The sequence below is a fragment of the Stenella coeruleoalba genome (genome assembly GCF_951394435.1).
Source record: "Stenella coeruleoalba genome assembly, chromosome: 14".
NCBI classification, from domain to species: domain Eukaryota; kingdom Metazoa; phylum Chordata; class Mammalia; order Artiodactyla; family Delphinidae; genus Stenella; species Stenella coeruleoalba.
In genome coordinates this window covers 8,078,883-8,098,758 of record NC_137160.1, presented here as the reverse complement: position 1 = coordinate 8,098,758, position 19,876 = coordinate 8,078,883, and the positions used below count along the sequence as shown (strand labels likewise).

Genomic DNA, 19,876 nt, shown 5'->3' with positions numbered 1-19,876 from the left:
TACCGCAAAAAAAAAAAAAAAAAGGAGAGATCTTTACATAGCAGACTCTTAAGAATGCCTATTGAATAAATGATTAAATTTAAGCTTTATTACTTTCACTAAATGTAGGCCTTAGGATGACGACTTGAAAGTTAAATGATCCAAAAGGAGCTATATTTGCAAACAGTGAAAAAAGGGTCATCACATCTACGGAAAATAGGCTATCAGCTAAAATCATATAGCAGAATTAAAAATGGCACTGAATCAGTTTCATGGTAATTTGCTGTAAGATGCAGGCAAGACTAGTTTTGTGTGGAAATAATAAACTTTTGTATTTAGTCCTCATTGGATTTGGCTTTTATTAATAATCTTAGGAAAATGTAGGTAAGATAATACTGTTTTGTCATCAAAAAAACCAGGAATTCTTTTTTTTTTTTTTTTTTTTTTTGCGGTACGCGGGCCTCTCACTGTTGTGGCCTCTCCCGTTGCGGAGCACAGGCTCCGGACGCGCAGGCTCAGCGGCCATGGCTCACGGGCCCTGCATCGGCAGGCGGACTCCCAACCACTGCACCACCAGGGAAGCCCAAAAGATCTCTTCTTATTTAAATGAATCTAGCCATAATTCTGCAAATTCTCCCTAGAATTCTGCAAAGAAGTGATGGAAAGAAACTCAGGAACAGCCGTCCATCTTTGACTGTATCTCTACTTTGCAGAGTCCCTGATCATTTTCCCTACAGTCTCATAATTTAGTTTAGTCTCTCTTCTCTATTTGTCTTGTTATTCCCAAACATCTTTCAGGTTTTTTTTCTTTTGGGAGTTACCAAATTTATTCATTTAACTGATCCTATACATAAGGAAAACATTATTTGGGTTTCTGTTCTAGAGAAAAGTTATTGACCTGACTTAAGAATTTGAGCATAGCTGCAAGCTATCCGAAAAAGACATCTAAATGAGAAAGCACTTCCACCATAAAGAGAAAAACATAGAAAACGTTGCAGAACATTTTATGCCTTCATTCCTCCATAAAGACATTTAATCATTTACACATTATGTGTAGACCAAGGTAGACGCTTGAAAGATAAAACAAAAGACAAAAGGCACTGAAATTATGGGAAAATAAATATTTAAAAATACAGTGGGTTTATTAGAGTATTGCATTCGTATTTAATCTCCTCAGTTCTGTAAACACAGAAAATGGAAAGGTGAAAGATGTAAGGTAATTCAGAGGAAAACACTAGTTAAATAATGATGGGACAAAGTAAATTAACATGCAATAAAAGATATTAAAGGATTTCAATACATGGAGTTTGCCAAAGAAAAGAGCAAATAAAAAGCACAGCTATAATTATTTGAAAGGTGACTGTCAAAAACAGATTTTAAGCAACAAAGCCTTGTATAATAAACAAGTTCAGCTTGTCTGCAGCAAAACTGTTAGATCAAGTATGCAGACTACAAAGGTTAGTACTTTTGAGGTGAAGGTTTGGGGCTGATCTGACTGAACTAAATACTACAAAACTGGGAAGAGGATGGACAGAGTGCTGACTGCTTCTCAGACTTTACTCCTTGAACTCAGGGCTGTCCCTCGCTGGTCACAAGGTGTCACTGTCGCTGCCCTGGATGTGCCGCTCCATCTCAGCCCTGACCACCCTCCTCAGTGCAGCCTGGTTCCTCCAGCACATTCACACAGAGACACGTAACGCTCCTTCATACTCTCACACAAATACCTCACACGCTCACGTACTCACACACAGACCCATGTACTCACACACATGCTCACAAATACTGTCACACACTGATGTGCTCTAACATGCTCATATGCACACTGTCCCACGCTCACATACACTGATACACACTCACAAGCTGATACACAGACACACACCGATACACACACTCACACACACTCCCTCCCCTTCCTGCTCGCCCTGCAGGTCCCTGATCAGATTCCCTCTGAGCTGCTCAGCCTTCGTCCTGGTGCCCCAGCTCCTACCAGCTAAGCCACAGCCCTCCAGAGAACCACACACCAGACTCTCCTGCCCACCCCCCTGACTCTAAGATAACTGGGAACAGAAACTGTGTTTTTCCATATCCTCTTAGCACAGTGCCTGGCTCACAGTGAGAAAATGTTTGTTAATAAAGAAATGAACCCTTGATGATTCTGATCTGATCTGATTCTTCTGAGCTGAATTGCAGGGATGTCTCTCTCTCTCTCTCTCTTTCTCCGTCTCTCTCTCTCCCTCTCCTTCTCTCTCTGTTTCTTTCTGAAATAGTTTATAATTCAGTCTTTAATGTGACTATATCTAGTCTTATTGTATTACTCTTGCTATTTCTCTTCATACATGCTGCTGTACTACTAAAATGCAGAAGCGTTGCAATTCTCAAGATTGGCTGCAAAAGCCATCTTTACCTGCTGGTGGAAGCCCAGGAGCCCCTCTCATTGCTGTGGAGGCAGCCCGCTGGCTCTGGTCTTTACAGAAACGCCAAGTTGAGTTCTACTCAAAATAGTCAGCTCGAGCTTCCTAGAAGCCCTTTACTGTGTGGTTGTTTTCTTTATCTCATTCAATCCTAGGACAAAAGAGTTACTAGAAGGAGTGAGGGACATATTTCTTAACCTCTGGGCATGCACTGACTTAGTATTTAAAGGGAACGTTGTGACACAGGTGCTCTGTCATATTTCACACTTTTAATTTTACCACACATAGCATAGCAGGTGTTCTTCGTTCCATCTATGGGGTCCTGGAAATACTCGCAGGTAGAGTCATGCAGATGAGATGTTAATTGCATGTGATTTCACTCGTGATTGAAGGTCGAGGAGTTCTGAGAAATAGTCACAACATCAAAATGTAAAGAGAAAAAATATAACCATATTGTCTCCCTTAGCAAAAATGTCAAGGATTTCTAGAGACACGGCATGGAAATTGGCTTAAGCTTTTGATCTGTTGTTAGAAAAGCTTTCAAAACTTTCATAAATTTTAGAAGTCAAAATTCATATATCTAATGAAAATTATTTTCAATATATGCTGTTGTTGCTTGTGTAAAATTTTTCTGTGAAGGCTGGCATTCCCTCACCAGAAGAAAAAACGTGTTTTTTTTTTAGAAAGCTGTGAGCCCCAGCAATGCCTTTTTATTGTATTAGAGGCCCTGTGATCAGAAGGGATTCTTTTCTAGGTTCATGAGGAAAAGCCAGACAAGGAGCCAGGCCTGGCCCACATGAGAATCTGCTTTCTCCTTGGGCACATGCTGTGTCTGACACCACAGAGGACAATCCCTGAAGGATGCAAACCATAGCTTTTGCAAGGAAAAATCACTTTTGTGATTTGAACATTGGAAGCGTTATTTTTGTCAGAATAGTACTCCGTGGGAGACTGCATGTTCTCTTTCTTTATTTTCTAACAACATTCTATGGTCTTGATAAAACGAAGAAAAAGTGACAAATATGGCTTGACATCTCATTGATCAAACCCATTTTTGATGCTAAGGCGGTGTGACTGAGCACAGGGAGAAAGCATTACCCAGGTTTGATGACGTTGGCTGTCGAGCAGAGCAGTTGATACTCGTATCCTTGGAGTCAAGAAAACATGTCACAGATAACGTTTTTATGGGGAGTTTAAAATGCCAGGGCAAAGGTGGAAATGTCATCCACAGAGAGGAGCAAGAGATTCGAAGGAAATCTATATTGAACTGCTCTAGTACAGACGTATGCTATGTGAAAAAGTCAGAAATTTCTCTGGATGAGTGGCAGTGGAAAACTCTTATCCAATTTCTGTGCAGTGATGTGGGGGCTTGGCCCAAAATTTCTAACCTTTCGGATCTCTGCATATAAAAATAGTTAGAAGGCTTGGGTTCCAATTCTGTCGTGGTGCTGACCCATGATAGGATATGAGACCCAGTTATGACACTAATCCTTAGTCATCTCATGCACAGAGGGCTTATATTAGGATCAAATTCATCCCTGTTTGTGAATGCATTCAATACTACAAGATTTTGTGTAGGTGAAAGGTATTCAGAGGTTTCAAGCAAAGAAAAACCGCGAATATAGAGAAGTCGGGAAGTAATGGGAATAAAAAGAGAGTGATCTAATCAATATCTTAAATAATTGGAGTTTTCTAAAGGGGAAAGTTATTTTTAATATCTTTTCCCTAAATTTTTTTAAGTGAGGATGATCTACTTTTGAGATTTGTAAAAGGAAATCGATCACATTCTTTTGCTGATCTGTGATCCACTGCAGTTCAGAATGACGGGGATCAGACCTTCAGTCCACACACATCCAAGTTACATTCAGGAGGACAGTCATGTGTTTAATCTAGTTCGACATTTTTCAGCTATTCACTTATATATTTTTATTTTGTATTTAATTAATTTTTCCGAGTAAATTCTTTCCTCAAATTAAATCAATCTAAAATATACTGGTTAGTAAACAAATCTCAGTCTATTATTTATAAATAAGATAAAGTACATTGGAATAACTTAAAATAACTTTAAAATACAATGTTATAATGTCAAGGGAAACAATTGTGGAGATTGTTTTATTTCACTGCTTAAATATAGCTTTTCAGTTTTCTTAAGGTAGATTTTTTAATGCTCACCACTTACCTGGGAAACTGGTTCAGGAAACATTCCTTCTCCATCATTCCTATGTAGCCTTGCCTGACTTCCATGGCATGTGCTCATTTTCAGAGCTGGAGGCCGAGGAGTGGTGCAAGCATCTCTGCATGGAGTGTCTGGGGACCAGGCTGAATGACATCAGCCTCGGGGAGCCTGATCTCTTGGCGGCAGGAGTGCAGCGGGAACAGAATGGTAAGTGCGTCTCCATCCTTCCTTTCTTTTAAAGTGCACTGGGAGCTATAGAACTTTGAAAGTGGAAAGGACCTCAGAAATGTTTCAGACCAATCCTTTTTAAGGGAAAATAAACTGATCAACCTCAGCTGTTAAGGGTCTTTCTCAAGACTGCATACCAACTAGAAAAATACTAAGGTACAATCCAGGTCTCCTGCCTTCTTGCTCTGTGACATTGTCATTTATCTCAATAAATAAGTTACCTCAACAATAAGTTTATTCATTATATATAAGGTTTTGAATGGACAGCATTCCTACATTTTCTTCTTTGATAGTTGTTATAGATTTGGAGTCTAAATAAATAAGTTTGGCTTATTGTGTTATTTTTCAATAGATTTTAGGGAATGTGGCTAATAGTATGTCTTTGCTCAGGCTGCCATAACAAAATACCATGGACTAGGTGGCTTGAACAACAGGAATTAATTTCTCACAGTTCTGGAGGCCAAGTTCTTGCTGTGGCCCCACGTGGCAGAGGGGGAGAGAGAATAAGCTCTCTCCTGTCTTTTCCTGTAAGGGCACTAATTCGTTATGAGGGCCCCACCCTCATGACCTCATCTAAGCTTCATTACTCCCAAAGACTCCATCTCTAAATCCTATCACCTTGGGGGTTAGGGCTTAAACCTATGAATTTTAGGGGGACACAATTCAATCCATAGCATACTACACGTAAGGAAGTACAATGCATGAAATCTCAGGGTTTAACAAAATTGAAGTTTATGTGACATGTTATTTACTTACTGCACTGCTCTCTAATTAAACATTTCTGATGTCTCTTAAGAAGTTATGCTGCCTCTTCTTGACTAACATCTCTAAATAATGAAATCAGAGTAATGTCATGAGCTTTTTTCCCCTCCATTTTAAAAAATAATTATCATTATCACCAGAAGATCTAGTAGTATGAAAATAGAAACTTTCCAATGTTCTTAATTTCTATGGCTAGTGTTTTTGAAAAGGTTGAGGGATGTTGGTGAAGGTTGACACTACTTATTAAAAAGAAATTCTGGAATTATCTGTGGTTTATACTGTAGACAGCACCAGTAAAATGCATCAGGATAATACTTAGCAATAATGGTTTTGTTATAAGTAATAATATTCTAACAACCATCACTGTCTCATAGACCATCAAAGACATTATTTTTTGGGTTTTGCTACACTGAAAAAATGTTTTCCCCACGACCTGATTATAAACATACGTGGGCACCAACTTTGCCCCTGTTGGTAGTTTCAGAAAGTCAGGAAGGCCTTTCTGTGGCTCTTTTTCTAGCTTCCTTTTGATATTCCAGTTTCTCTCCCACCCTTTCTTGGATTTCATCACTCCAATTTAGTTTCTGAGAACTGTGCTAAGTACAGAACGCCCATAATTGTGCTGCTTAAAATATGCTGTTCATTCTCAGTTTAAGAAAAGAAGAAGAAAAAAAAAAACTCTTTACTGATAAACATTCGTCAAGTACTACATAAAGAAAATATGAAGAAAGTGAATAAATTAGGCCTGTGGGTGGAAGCAATACTGTGTGCTGCTTACTTGGTGTGAATTGTATGCTGTTACTTTAAAGATCTGGGGTTGTATATGGTTTCCATCCAAATGGATAATGTACTCCTTTGGTTTATTATAATTTCTATTTCTAATTTGATGATAATGTCAAAGTAACTTACCTACAATATAAAGGGAAAACTTTAACATAAATTTTTTAGGATAGGACAAACATGGAGTTAAATGCCAGAGCTATATAAGAAGCACAAGCACATATAGCCTAACAAGCAAACTTTTCAGGATGCAACTTGAATGTAGGCTACACCCCTTAATTAGGACAAGTTCCTAAGGCTCTTCTAATTTCAGTTTGCTAATGTGTGAAAATGAACTAATACCAATTTATGGTGTTGTCATGATGGTTACATGAGATAATATAAAATAAAGACTAACTCTCATGCCTAGCTCAGTTTTTTAAAAAAGCACAAGTTTGTTTGTTTAAAGCACAAGTAAAAATAAAGAAATCAAAAACTGATTCCTGCATATACTTTAGAGAAGACCTGAAATTATAATAACATCCAATGCCGTCCAATGCTTTTTTAGGTTTATTTTGTTTAATAATCCTAAATTGATAAAAAGGGTTATATGTGCTTTTAATATATAGTAATTATTTAGTTAAAGAAGGTAGTATTTGATCCATTTAAATGACCCCCTAAAAGTACATGGTACCATAAAGGAAATTGGCAGTCACACACACACACACACACACACACACACACACACACACACACACACACACACACACACACACACAATCATGATCACTGAGACCCTTCAGTGTTTAGCGTTAAAAGGAAAAACTTAGCTGGAAGGATTTCTTTTCCCCAGGAAGTACCTTCCACGTGGGTGAATTTCTCTCTTTGAGTCCAAAGCCATGGACATAGCCATTGCTCCAAGCTCTTTGAGTTACATACACTTTCTTTAAAATGCTTCCTCAAGTCCAAATAATAACATCTTTCCTTTGTTTCTTTTGGCCATTGAGAACTAGCTAAAACTTTTTAAAAGAATAATTTATACCAAAGGATAACATGAAAGGCATAAATCTTGACAGAATGTCTAAATTACAGACTCTACTATTGCCAGCTCAAAAATCCCAGTGAATGTGTGTTTACATGCTGCCTGGAAGAGAAGCACACACACACAAATTGGCACGATTTGTTACTTGCATTCCCCGATTTTGTCACTTCCTAATCAGTAGACCTCTCCCGTAAACATGCTAATTCCATTTTAAGTCCGCCCTGAAATAACTACCAGTAGTCTATAAAATCCTATGCTAAAGACTAAGAATGCTCTTTAGCTAACTTGAACCCTCTCCCTTGAGCCCCGGGATCGCTTTAGGGACACACCTGTTCATTTTACTGCATGTAGGGAAAATGTTTGTTGTTTTAGCTAACTAAAGTATTTTAAAAAATAATATTATCTTTTAAAGCTGTCCTTCCATAGTTTTCAATCATAACACCTCTTAATATAAACAAATTCTTTAACTTCCTAATACATGTTTTAAGTCATTAATATGTTCAGATTGGAATCAATCCTTTATGAAAGATTTGTCATCACAGATTTAGGTTTTTTCCTTAAAGCATTTTAGTGTTAAATTCTATAATTTCTTTTTTTTTTTTTTGCGGTACGCGGGCCTCTCACTGTTGTGGCCTCTCCCGTTGCGGAGCACAGGCTCTGGACGCGCAGGCTCAGCAGCCATGGCTCACGGGCCCAGCTGCTCCGCTGCATGTGGGATCCTCACAGACCGGGGCACGAACCCGTGTCCCCTGCATCGGCAGGCAGACTCTCAACCACTGCACCACCAGGGAAGCCCTAAATTCTATAATTTCTTATTCATCAGAAACATTATTTTAATGTTTTATCAGTGATATGCTGGGATTTAGTTTGAAATTTCTCCTAAGAGATGAGATACACATGCATGCGTGCAGAATTGATGTAATAAATTACATTACGGTGGCTTGTGGTGATCTTGTGGTATCCCGTCATCAAGGGAAGACTCATTGCTCAGTCCTAACCACAGCATTTTTTTTCTGACATTCAAAATTGCTACTACTCCTCTAGTGTTTTTCTGACTCTTCAAACAGCTTGGTCTTATTTACTCTGAGACTAGCAAAGAGTAAACATTTGTGCAATTAATTTTTACATGTGTAATGTATGTTGCTAAGATAAAAGTGGTTATTGATTAAATTCTTTGCTATAATCATTTTTCATCTAGTGCTGTCAGCTGTTTTCCTATTGATTCAGAATCCCACATAGTATAGGTGAAAATAAGGGAACACAAGTACACACACACACACACAAACTTATTCTTGGACTTCAGGTAACACTGCCACAAAAGAGTGCATACTAAGTAGACATGTTGAATTTTAAATTCTTACAACTTGCAGAATCTTCACATCTTTCAGTTGTGTTTAAGATAACCTATGCTGACCTTAGAAAATATTAATGTAAGAAAAAAGCCTATGTAGAAAATGTTAATGTAAGGTGTTATAATCATAGTTATTTAGAAAGGAGTCACAATACGTAATAGCAATTCTAGAAAACAGATGTTACGTGTTAATCGTTAATAGCAGAAGTAAGCATCACAGCCAAGAAGCGAGTCACTTGTGTGAAGTTCCTGCTGCTGCAGTTGGAGGTAGACTCAAGGATATGTCCATTTTGCTATTGATACAAGAGATCATTATCCAAAACAAAATGGAAAAATAACCTCAGACTTTGCCATCGGGTTAATGCAGAGTCAGATTTGAGGGTTTGGTTTTTTCCAGGACCAAGAGTCCCTGCTTATGAATGGTCTAGAATTGGCACGAATTCCTACTTTTAGCCTAAGAATGTGTGTATAACCTTTCTGCAGAAGCAAAGCGGTATTCCAGTGTTGTTTCTAAATTATTTACTTGGGTTGCCAGAGTAACCATGCTCCCTACATTCCACTCAGAGTCCCTTGTATGTCACTCACTCATTCATTCTTCACCCATCAAACATTTTCGAGGCTATGCTATGCAAGAACTAAGCTGAGGAAATGTAGAATTATGTAAAATAGGGCCATTACTTTTAAAAAGCTCACAGAATAGTGAGGGAGACAAACCTACAAACAAGGTGTATTGATCAATGTTTTTTAAAATAATGCTGTGTTCTTGGTCACACAAAATCTCAATAGCACAGACCTGGAAGTGTGTCTTTATCATTCATGCATAGGTGGGTTGGCTAGGGTTCATTGGATTTAGGCTGGGTAATGCTGAGACTGGCTCCAAGCTGCACGTGATGTCTGCATCTCTTCCGTGTATATCTCATCCTCCTGACACTAACGGCTACCTAAGGCATGTTCCCAAAACAAAAACATTAGGGCAAGAGATCAAGCCCAAACTTGCAACATAATTTAAGTCTCTGCATTTGTCATGTCCACTGACATTCATTGACCAAAGCAAGTCCTGTGGCCAAGCCCAAAGTCAAGGGGTACAAAAGTACACTCCACCTGTGGGGCCACGACATGAGTTAGAAAGTCTGATCTAATGTGGAGAGGAAGTGAAGAATTGAGATAAATGATACAATCTACATGCTAAAATAAAAATAGAAGTGCTGTGGTATAGGTATGATCAGTTCTAATCAGAGCAGCCTACCTTTCTTTAAAAAAAAAACTTATTTCTTATTCCTCTAAATAACCCTCTCAGTCAGGCAGGAAGTCTGAAATTCTTAATGTCCATCAGTAATTAAAGCCAGTATTAGCAGGCCTTTATTCGTTTGGGAAATGGCCAGTTAATGACAAAACAATAACACCCGTAACAGTAAAACTTTCTCTATTTTAAGGATCTTTTCCCCAGTTTTTCAAAACTGATTTGGGGTAAGCCATATTCACACTTATACACATACTTTATGACTAGTCATGAAAGAGTGTTCCAGGTTAATTTTTTTTGTCCCTGGGATAACACTCAGCAAAACGCGCTTTTGCATGGGGAGAAGAAATTTCGCATACCTATGTTTGAGCTTCCAAATGCCATCCACACACTCCTGTATTTCCCAAAGTGAGTTCCAGGAAATACTGCTACTACTACTACTATACGCCTTCTGCAGTGAGGGAATCAGCAGAGTGAATGTAATATTACGTAACACTATTGTGGGTTAGATTGTGTTCCCCTCCAAAATAAGAGATGTCGAAGTCCTAACCCTCAGAATGGGACCTTATTGGGAATAGGATCTTTACAGAGAACCAAGTTTAAACAAACTCGTTAGAAAGAGCCCTAATCCGATATGACATGCAATATGTCCTTATAAAGAGGGGAAATTTGGACACAGAGATGGATGATGTGAAGATGCATGGAGAGGAGATGGCCATGTAACTTGCGTGATGTATCTACCAGCCAAGGAAGGCCAAGGATTGCCAGCAAACCCCAGAAGTTAGAAGAGATGAGGGAGGATTCTCCCTCTAAAGCCTTCAGAGAGAACCTAGCCTGGCCAACGCCTTGATTTCAGACTTCTAGCCTCCAGAACTATGAGATAATAAATTGCTGTTGCTTTGAGCCACCCAGTTTTTTGGTACTTTGTAACAGCAGCCCTAGGAAATTAATACCAACCCTATATGATGGTCACCATATGCGTGAGCTGAATAAAGCTGTACTAGAATGAAGATCTTTTTTAACGTTGTGTAATGCAACATTTCCCATACTCATTTTACCTATCTGTCTTTTTCTACGCATAACCCCTCTCCATAGCTTGTGGATATTCATATCTGTTCCATGAAACAGGTTGGAAAATGCCAGTATAACCAGTGGAGGTGCTTATCTACAGGGGAAGCTGAAAGATGATGGTGAGGGGAGCAGCCATCCTGGCAAGAATAAGATGATACTCGTGGATATAACACAAAGTCCTGAATGGGCCCTAAATATGTGCCTCCTCACCTTATCTTGTGTTGCTAATTCCATTCTTTGATTGCTGTCAACATTGCATATAATCAATAAACTAGGTCAAAACACCACTTTTCCCGTTTGGTCCTCAGTATGCACTACAATGGAATCAAGGCCAATGCCATAAATATTTCTACCTCTCTTTGAATTAGATGATTCAAGGGAATCAAGGGTGTTTTGTAGTGCTTCCCTGCCTACACTGCCAAATCTAAGTGATCCATTGTCTAACTCTGGCCATATCATTACAAAGTGAGATGCATACTGGGAGAAATACCTTGAGACACCAAAGGACCTGTCCTGTTTGCTTTGCCCTGGAAACATGCCCTATACAAACACAATAATAACAAAGATGCAAATTTCAGAAACATTTGTAATTATGTGAAAGGAGAAGGTTCTGGGGAGAATGCTGAGTCCAGAATTACTGGTATCTCCCAACTACAGGCAAAAAGAGGGACTTGGAAAATAAGGTAATGCCTTGCGCATACCCTTTCCCTGGGAGTTTGAGTGGACACAGACACATGCTTCTATCTCCTCATGTAAATTGGAGGCTACTACAAGAACAAAGACTAGAATTTGATTCTCTGCATGGAGTTTGATGACAAGCCTAGGAAGAGATGGAGAGATGTGATGGAGAGATGTCAGCAGAGCCTAGCAAGGTGTAACAAGATAAAGCTACACCTCAACTGTCTCAAAACTGATATGGCATGGATGGGGTGCCCAGGCTTCCTGTTGGCCCCCACTGGACCCCAGATACTCTCTGAAAGCAGGACTTGCTGTGTCACAGGAAAGCAAGTGAAGTAACTCCACAGGGAGATGGGTACATACGAACCAGATAAGAGGACCGTGTCTCCTCTGCTGATACCTGGGACTATATCAGTTCCGGGGGTTTTCAAATCAGCCTGGATGAAACGAGGAGGAAGCTCAAAGATTGAACTTTGATCAGAAACTGGGTTAAATGCGTCCTCATTTGACAGAAAACAAACACAAATACACACACACACAAAGAGGAAAGAAAAGAAAACCTCAGTATACACTAATGAGATTTCATTTTTTTTCTTTTGTAATGCTATGAATTTTATTTTATACATTTAAAAGCATAATTCTGAGACAAGTCCATGGCGTCACCAGACTGCTAATGTGGTTTGTGGCTCAAAAACAGTTAAGAACGCTGACCTCAAATTTGTCTCACTCTTCTGTGCTCTGTTAATTCAGAGCATTAATGTGGTCCATTATACTTTCGTACCAAAGCTTGTTTAGATTCGAGTAGTACAAATTAGCTTCTCTAGGGCTTCTCTTCATGGACCTCCTGGATATTGTGAGTTCCCTTTGTGTAGGTAGGAATGTTTCCTACCATTCTTGTACTTGTCTTCTGCATTTCTTCTTTCACTCCAATTGTCTAATCCTGTGTTTCTACTGTATTAGACTCTCCATCCTTTTCACCGGCAGAATAAAACCTTATATTTCTCCTCCTGGATATTTCAGTAAGTACTGAGTTTTTCGGACCTCAAACTCTGATTTCTTGAATGAGTTTTGCAACTTTCTGGCTCAGTCCGGGGAGCTCCATTTCCTCTCCCTCCCACCAGTATAAGCATTCAGGGGCCGAGATTTCACTTTTGATATACCCAACTTTTGGTGATCCATTTTGTTCCTGCTACAGTAAAACTATGGTGTCAAGCTTGAAAGTCAAACTTGTAGCCTGACGAACATATGTTGCCAAACAAACTTAGTACATCATCAAGTTCTGTTCCAGTTCTCATAAGCTCTGGGGCCATGGTCAAGAGACTGAAATGCTCTAAATCTCAGATTCCTGCTCTTTGGGATGATACTGATAGTACATGTCTCATAGGATTGTTGTAAGGATTAAATAAAATATAGCATGCAAAGCAAGTATCACAGTGCCTAGCAGGAAAGTCCATATTTCTCCGGAATATTGTGCATGTCTCTGTCACATTCACATCAAGTGTGTGTTAGACAAGAAAATTCTGGGCCCCCAGCCACACTCTAAAACAAACATCTCTGGGATGTGGGACCAGATGTCTGTATTTTAATAACCCCAGGGACCTAACATGCACTAAAGTTTGAAAACTCAGGGTAATAAACTGTTGATTATAATCAGCTTCAAAACATCTACCAGTGATTTTAGGACTCTCTTGCAAAGTTTTCTTGCAACGTTTCTTGCATTTCTTACAAAGTTTCAAAATTACTGACATAAATTTAATCGCAACATCCTTGTAGTATCTTCTTAATACCTGTCTACACTGTAGTTATAGCTCCTTTTTTACTTCATATAGGTTATTTTTGGCTTTTTTCCCCCATAGTCAGCATCATCAGAGATTTACCTATTTATTAAACCTTTTTTTCAGTATGTTTTAAAATGTATTAATTTCTGCTCTCATTCACTGTGACTAATCACTCAGTTGCTCCATAGTTTTGGATTTAATTGCAGGTTCTTTTTCAAATCTTTTGAGGTAGATGTTGAGAGCATCAAATTTTAGCCTTTCACTTTAAAAAATATATTTTGCAAAGCTCTGCATTTTTCTTTGAGCATAGTTTAAAATCCTAACTGTAGTAATAACAGTCCCAGAGCTCAGATTAGGATATAATAAATGTTAAAATTGGAGGGAAAAGTGTTGGGGGAAATGTTTTTTAATTTCCATCTGCCATAAAAGAAAAAATCAAAATATTATCTCTGATTATAGGCTTTGTAAATAAAATAAAATTTTATATTACTTAACAGAGATCCAAATTACCCAAAGTAACTTAACAACAAATAGAAAACCCAAAGAGCCCTATGTTCATTCAAGAAATTTAAATTAAAATTATACAACTTCCCATACACGATACTCAAACATCAATTTAAGGTGGATGCAAATTTAGGATAGGCTAAGATTTCTTATATAAAACACTGAAAAAAAACGGTAAAAATAAATAATTTGGGCTTCATCAAAATTCAAACCTATGCTCCTCAGAAAACACCATCAAAAAACGTTAAAAGGAAATAAAAAATAAAAATGGAACGCCACAAACTGGAAATAAATTAGTGACGTGCTGAGCTTCTGGCTCACAGGAGGCTACTAAAATAGGCAAAAATAACCTACAGTGTTAGAAATGAGATCAGTGGTTGCTTCTGGGGGCCATGGGCAGCTGGAAAATAGCATAAGGGAACTTTCTGAGGTGACAGAAAAGTTGTGTCTTGTGCATTTGTCAAAACTGAATAAACGTTATAAATAAGATATGAACATTTCATTGTGCTTCAATATACCAGTTACTGTAAAAAATAAAATGCTAAAACTGCTATGAGCGGGTAATATAATATTTAACCTTTCAGTAACAAAGGACTTATTAGAAAAATTAAAACCATTTTCCATTTTCTGGCCATAAATACCATAAACAAAATTGAGGAAACCTGAGATGAAGTCTTTGTCATAAACATGATAGGAAAAATTTGTAGTATATAGAATTCTTAAAATCAACAGAGAAATAGTAAACCTAGTTTAAAAGTCTGGCAGGGGACATTTATGTAAAATGAATATATAAAATATAAAATATGTTTTTTAATTGGAATATGGATTGGTACGGAATTTCTGGAAAGCAATCTGGCAATGTGTGGTTCTTAAAAGAGTTTATGGCATTTAATCCAATAATTCAGATCTTAGTACCCAATGTAATTTAATAATCAAGGGTATTAAAATGATCCAAAATGTATATATAAGAATAAAGTAAACCCTATGACTCAATATAAAATGAGTGAATTATTTAGCAAATTAAGCTGAAAGTTGGTTATTTTCTTATAGCCTAATTTATATCAGACAGAAGTTGACCTAACTTCAATATTCATCAAATAGATAATTATTAAATGAAATACGGCATAGCTATACAGTAGAATATTATGCAATCATTAAAATTGTATCCCCAAGGAATCCTTAATAGCACCTGAAAATTTTATACTATAGTAAAGGCAATATAAAGGGTTCAGTACTTTACATTCTGTATGATAATAAGTACAATGTATGTGAATATGCTTGTATATTAAGATACACATTACTTTAACAGATTATCTCTATACGGTATAATAGCAGTTGAATTTTTAATGATTTTCTGTATTTACTACAATGAACATGATTTACCTGGAAATGCAGATAAAATGCTGTCAACAGTAATTTTTTTGTAAAAAAAAGAAAAGGAAAGAAAGAAGGAAGGAAGGAAAAAAATAAATTAGTTCCTGGGGGATTAAAAGATATTACTGTTTTTGTTTGTTTGTTTGTTTGTTTGCGGTACGCGGGCCTCTCACTGTTGTAGCCTCTCCGGTTGCGGAGCACAGGCTCCGGACGTGCAGGCTCAGCGGCCATGGTTCACGGGCCCAGCCGCTCCGCGGCATGTGGGATCTTCTTGGACCGGGGCACTGCATCGGCAGGCGGACTCTCAACCACTGCGCCACCAGGGAAGCCCTGGTTTTTTTTTTTTTAAGTGCTGCCATTTGATACGAGAATTGCAAGGATTCCAATTCACAGTGTCCATTGAGCAGGTGGCACCTGGCAACTGCATTTATTGCTATTGCCACGTTATAATAAAATAAATTTTGACAAATTTCAGTACTCTGGTGGAAATGGAGTCACAATTTCTGAAGAGTTCCACAAATTTTGACAAGCATCAATCATGCTTTGTTTCATTGCTGGTTTAATTGCATTATACAGATCTCAGGATGTGTCTAAATGTGCAAATATCTGCTTTCCCAGTGTGGCTCCATTTCTAAGGCTGCTGAAATTGAAGGCTGGCCACTGCAATATCCCAATATTACAGCCATTTGGAGACAGGAATGTAAAGTTCAGAATGATCTTGAAAATCTCATTATTTTCTGAGTAACATCTGGTTCTATTGAATTTTGTGGCACTTCATATGACCATTAAAAACAAAGCATATTTTATCAAACAGTGGGGTGAACCTAGATTCGAAATTGAGATGAATTCTCATTAACAAATTCCAACACTCCCAAGCATGCATTTAGGTTTTCAAACACCCGATTCTTGTGGACTTACTAATTAGTGGTTAATAGTAGACCAATAACTCTGGTCCTTTGACTAAATAACATTTAGTAGACTGTTTATTAATTTAGTATTAATATTGAAATTTCATGTTTGGAATTGGTATGTAACAATTGTTAAATATAGAGCCTAGAGTGGGACTTTCTTGCTGTCTCAGAAAGGTACTGCAGCCCCAGAGCGGTGGATCATGTGTGAAAAGCACCATGAAATTCTAAAGAGCAGGCTGGAAGATTAATTGAGGAGAATTCTCTCATAGGAGAAGAGCAGAAAGGAGGGGGTCTGTCCCCCTCCAAGCACGAGGAAGGGGGAAAGGCAAGAGAACCACTCATAGAATTTGGATGTTCGCCAGATGGGGAGGTTGCTCTCTCACCCAGGCTGGCAGAGCTGTAGAATCATCTAGTCCTGACCAGGCTGGTACCAGAGCAGTGTGCAAGAGAGGACGGGGGACAACCTGAGTTGGGAGGTGTAGTGGTTATTCTTCTCACCATGATGAATCTGCGAGCAGGATACAGGATGCAGCCACAGCTGTTCATGGTGGCTAAATAAGGAGATAAAGGTCACCAACTGGACAACGCTCATTTCCACATTTGATGGGACAAATAAGTTTGGGTCTTTTAATGAATTAGCTGCAGTAATAAATTTAACTGAAAAGATGTCTTCCGTAACTATCAATATTCTGATCACATGAAATTTTGAGATAAAAATTGAATTCTCTTGCTATAAAATAATTTGTTAAATCTTTAAAATTATTTTGACCAGTAAGTTGTATGTAGAGTGAGTTTTACTTTATGGAAACACTGGTTGATAGAAACAACTAAGTGAAATTCAAAATTATACATTGTCCAACCATTTAGAGCTATTGTTAATCATTGCATAACCATATATATGCATATAAATATTAACTTTAAGTTGTTTAATTTAATAATCCCTAAATATTTTAATTAATGAACTTTAACAAATATTTAAGTCTCTACTATATGGAAGACCCTGGAATTGAAATTCAGAAAATTAGGGATGTCACCAGATTGCTAAAGAACACTCTTCTTATTGTGGGGCTTCTCCTTTTGAGCCATACTTGGATTTTAGGAAGAGAAGGTGAAAGTATGACTTTACACTCACCCACTTAGCTGCAGTTATTATAAAGTTTAACCTCTCCCCATGGAAAACCTGACGGTTTTAATATTTATGAAGCTCTTATTTTTCAGATATTTAGGTGTAATACTTAGTTCCATGTTCCATCCTTTCTTTTGACCCAACCTTCAAACCCACAACTTCTGAAGTATCAGGAGAAGTGAGGTAGACAGAGGTGGATAGACTGCTCAGCAATCAGCTAACAGCTAAAACTTAAAGGACCTTCTTTGAAAAAAGAATGGACTGGCATCCAATAGACATTTCCCAAATTTATTTTAATTAATCAGCTAATATACACAAGATGTATTTTATATTCATGCAGTCACAGACACTGTTTACTATGAGGTAGATTCACAAAATTATTCAATACATAAATTCCAGAAGTCTGTTTTTTTTAATACTTCAATTTATTACCAAGGAAACTTAGCTGAGCTTATATGTCTGTTTTTCAGCATGGTTCTCCTTTTTTTTTTTTTTTTTTTTTTTTTTTTTTGCGGTACGCGGGCCTCTCACTGTTGTGGCCTCTCCCGTTGCGGAGCACAGGCTCCGGACGCGCAGGCTCAGCGGCCATGGCTCACGGGCCCAGCCGCTCCACGGCACGCGGGATCCTCGTGGACCGGGGCACGAACCCGTGTCCCTTGTATCGGCAGGCGGACTCCCAACCACTGCGCCACCAGGGAAGCCCTAGCATGGTTCTCCTTTAAAACCAGTGTTCCATCTCTTCTGTTACAAGATGGAAATTACCAAGAAACTGGTTGAAGAGCTCATCATCCTTTCTTTTTCTGTTCACTGATTTCTAGTCACTGGAGGGTATTTTGCTTCATGTCAGAAACGTCATCAGTGATCCTCTGCTTCCTGCTGCACCTGCAAGCTCCACTTACCTCCACTTGCCAGGCTCCAGCTAATATTATACTGGGTTAGTTCCTGCCCTAAACAAGATCTATGTAAAACCTCACTGGCTGAGAAGGGAAGGTTTCCGTCCTTCTCAGGGTCTCCCACATATCACCTGGGGTCTCACTGTCCCTTTTCCAGGACCATTTCTCCTGAGTGTAGCTACCCTTTCTCGCCAGATCTTGTCCAATTCAATTTGACCAAACCTTGTTTTGTAGCCCCCTCGAGACTGTTCTTGTGGTTGTGACCTTAACCCTGTGTCAAGGCCATTTGCAGCATGGTCTCTTCCTTTGGACCTCTTAATCCAGCCCTAGAGTAAAACTGCTCTGGTAAGTGCAACTGCAGATTCAGCAACAGTAAGCATCTTTGTTGGACAGAACAATTCATCTTATAAATATTTCACCTTGTTATTGTTTTGGCCATTTAAAATAAAATTATGTTTTCTCATATATCTATCAGCCATTATACAAACCTAAGTTTTACCAAAATACAGTTTTATGGGCAATGTGTTTGGGATTTTTCGCTCTAGAATTCTATAGTTTATATGTGTGAACACATTTAAAACTAATATTTTTTACATAACCTTTCAAACATTTATTTCTTCACACATTCACCAGTCTTCACAGGACTTTATATTTTATTCATGTTTCAGGATATTATTATCATTATTTAGACAGCTAGTTTCTTTTCTAATTCTTTTGGCTACTTGGAACTCTGCTGTTCAGTGCTTCTTTATAGTGTTTTTATTGTTATTGTTGATGATCTCAAAAGGACATACTTGGGATATACATATCTTGCTGAATTGTGAACTATCTTTCATATACCCCCTTTCTTTCTATGCCTCTCTCCCTTCTTTATTCCAATTGGCATAAGAAGTCTTTCTTGACAAGTCAGGCGTGAGTCAGTTGAGATAGAATTAATTGATTTGAGCAGAGATTAGAAAACAATTTTGAATAAAATGTGCTGATTTGCTCTACTGGAACATAGCATCACTTTTCAAAAGCATTCCTCATGGTTTCTCAGATGCTGCTACTTCCTTGGCAATATTTTTAAATGAGTTTCACAAATCGACACTTCTCGGAAGTGTGGTCCCCAGAGCAGCAGCATTAACATCTCCTGGGAACAAGTAGAAATGTAAATTAGCCAGCCCTGGGGTAGACTTACTGTATCAGAAACAATAACGGTGGAGGCAAGCCAGCCATCTGTATTGAAGCAAGCCCTCCAGGTAATTTTGATGCACACTGAAACCTGAAAACCAGTACTCTAGGCAGTAAAACCCACACGCAGTTTCTTAAATAAAAAGGTGACATGATCAGAGATGGGTTTAAAAAACCTGCCTGATAGGATTATTTCACAGAGGTAAATATTTTTAAAAGTCATTTTACTGGAACCAGTTTTAACTATTTCGTATTGAAATGGCCCAATGGAAAACATAACAAGTTTTAGTAAAACAATGTGTTTTATGTTACTAAGGGCATAAAATAATTTCTTCATAGCAAATGCAGAAACCTTCCTTCCGTTAAAATGGAATTCGAAGAAGTGTAATTTGCTAGATGACTTGATGTGCTGCCCTTATC

General features: G+C 38.1%; 1 protein-coding gene across 3 annotated transcripts in view; it reads left to right on the top strand.

The window, feature by feature from the left end:
- Positions 1–19,876, top strand: part of DOK6 (docking protein 6) — a 409,710-nt gene that overhangs the window by 244,160 nt on the left and 145,674 nt on the right. For all 3 annotated transcript variants that reach the window (XM_079943240.1, XM_079943238.1, XM_079943239.1), the window contains one exon: positions 4,654–4,773. In XM_079943240.1, the coding sequence (XP_079799366.1) occupies positions 4,654–4,773 (120 nt within the window). The remainder of the gene's footprint in view (positions 1–4,653; positions 4,774–19,876) is intronic.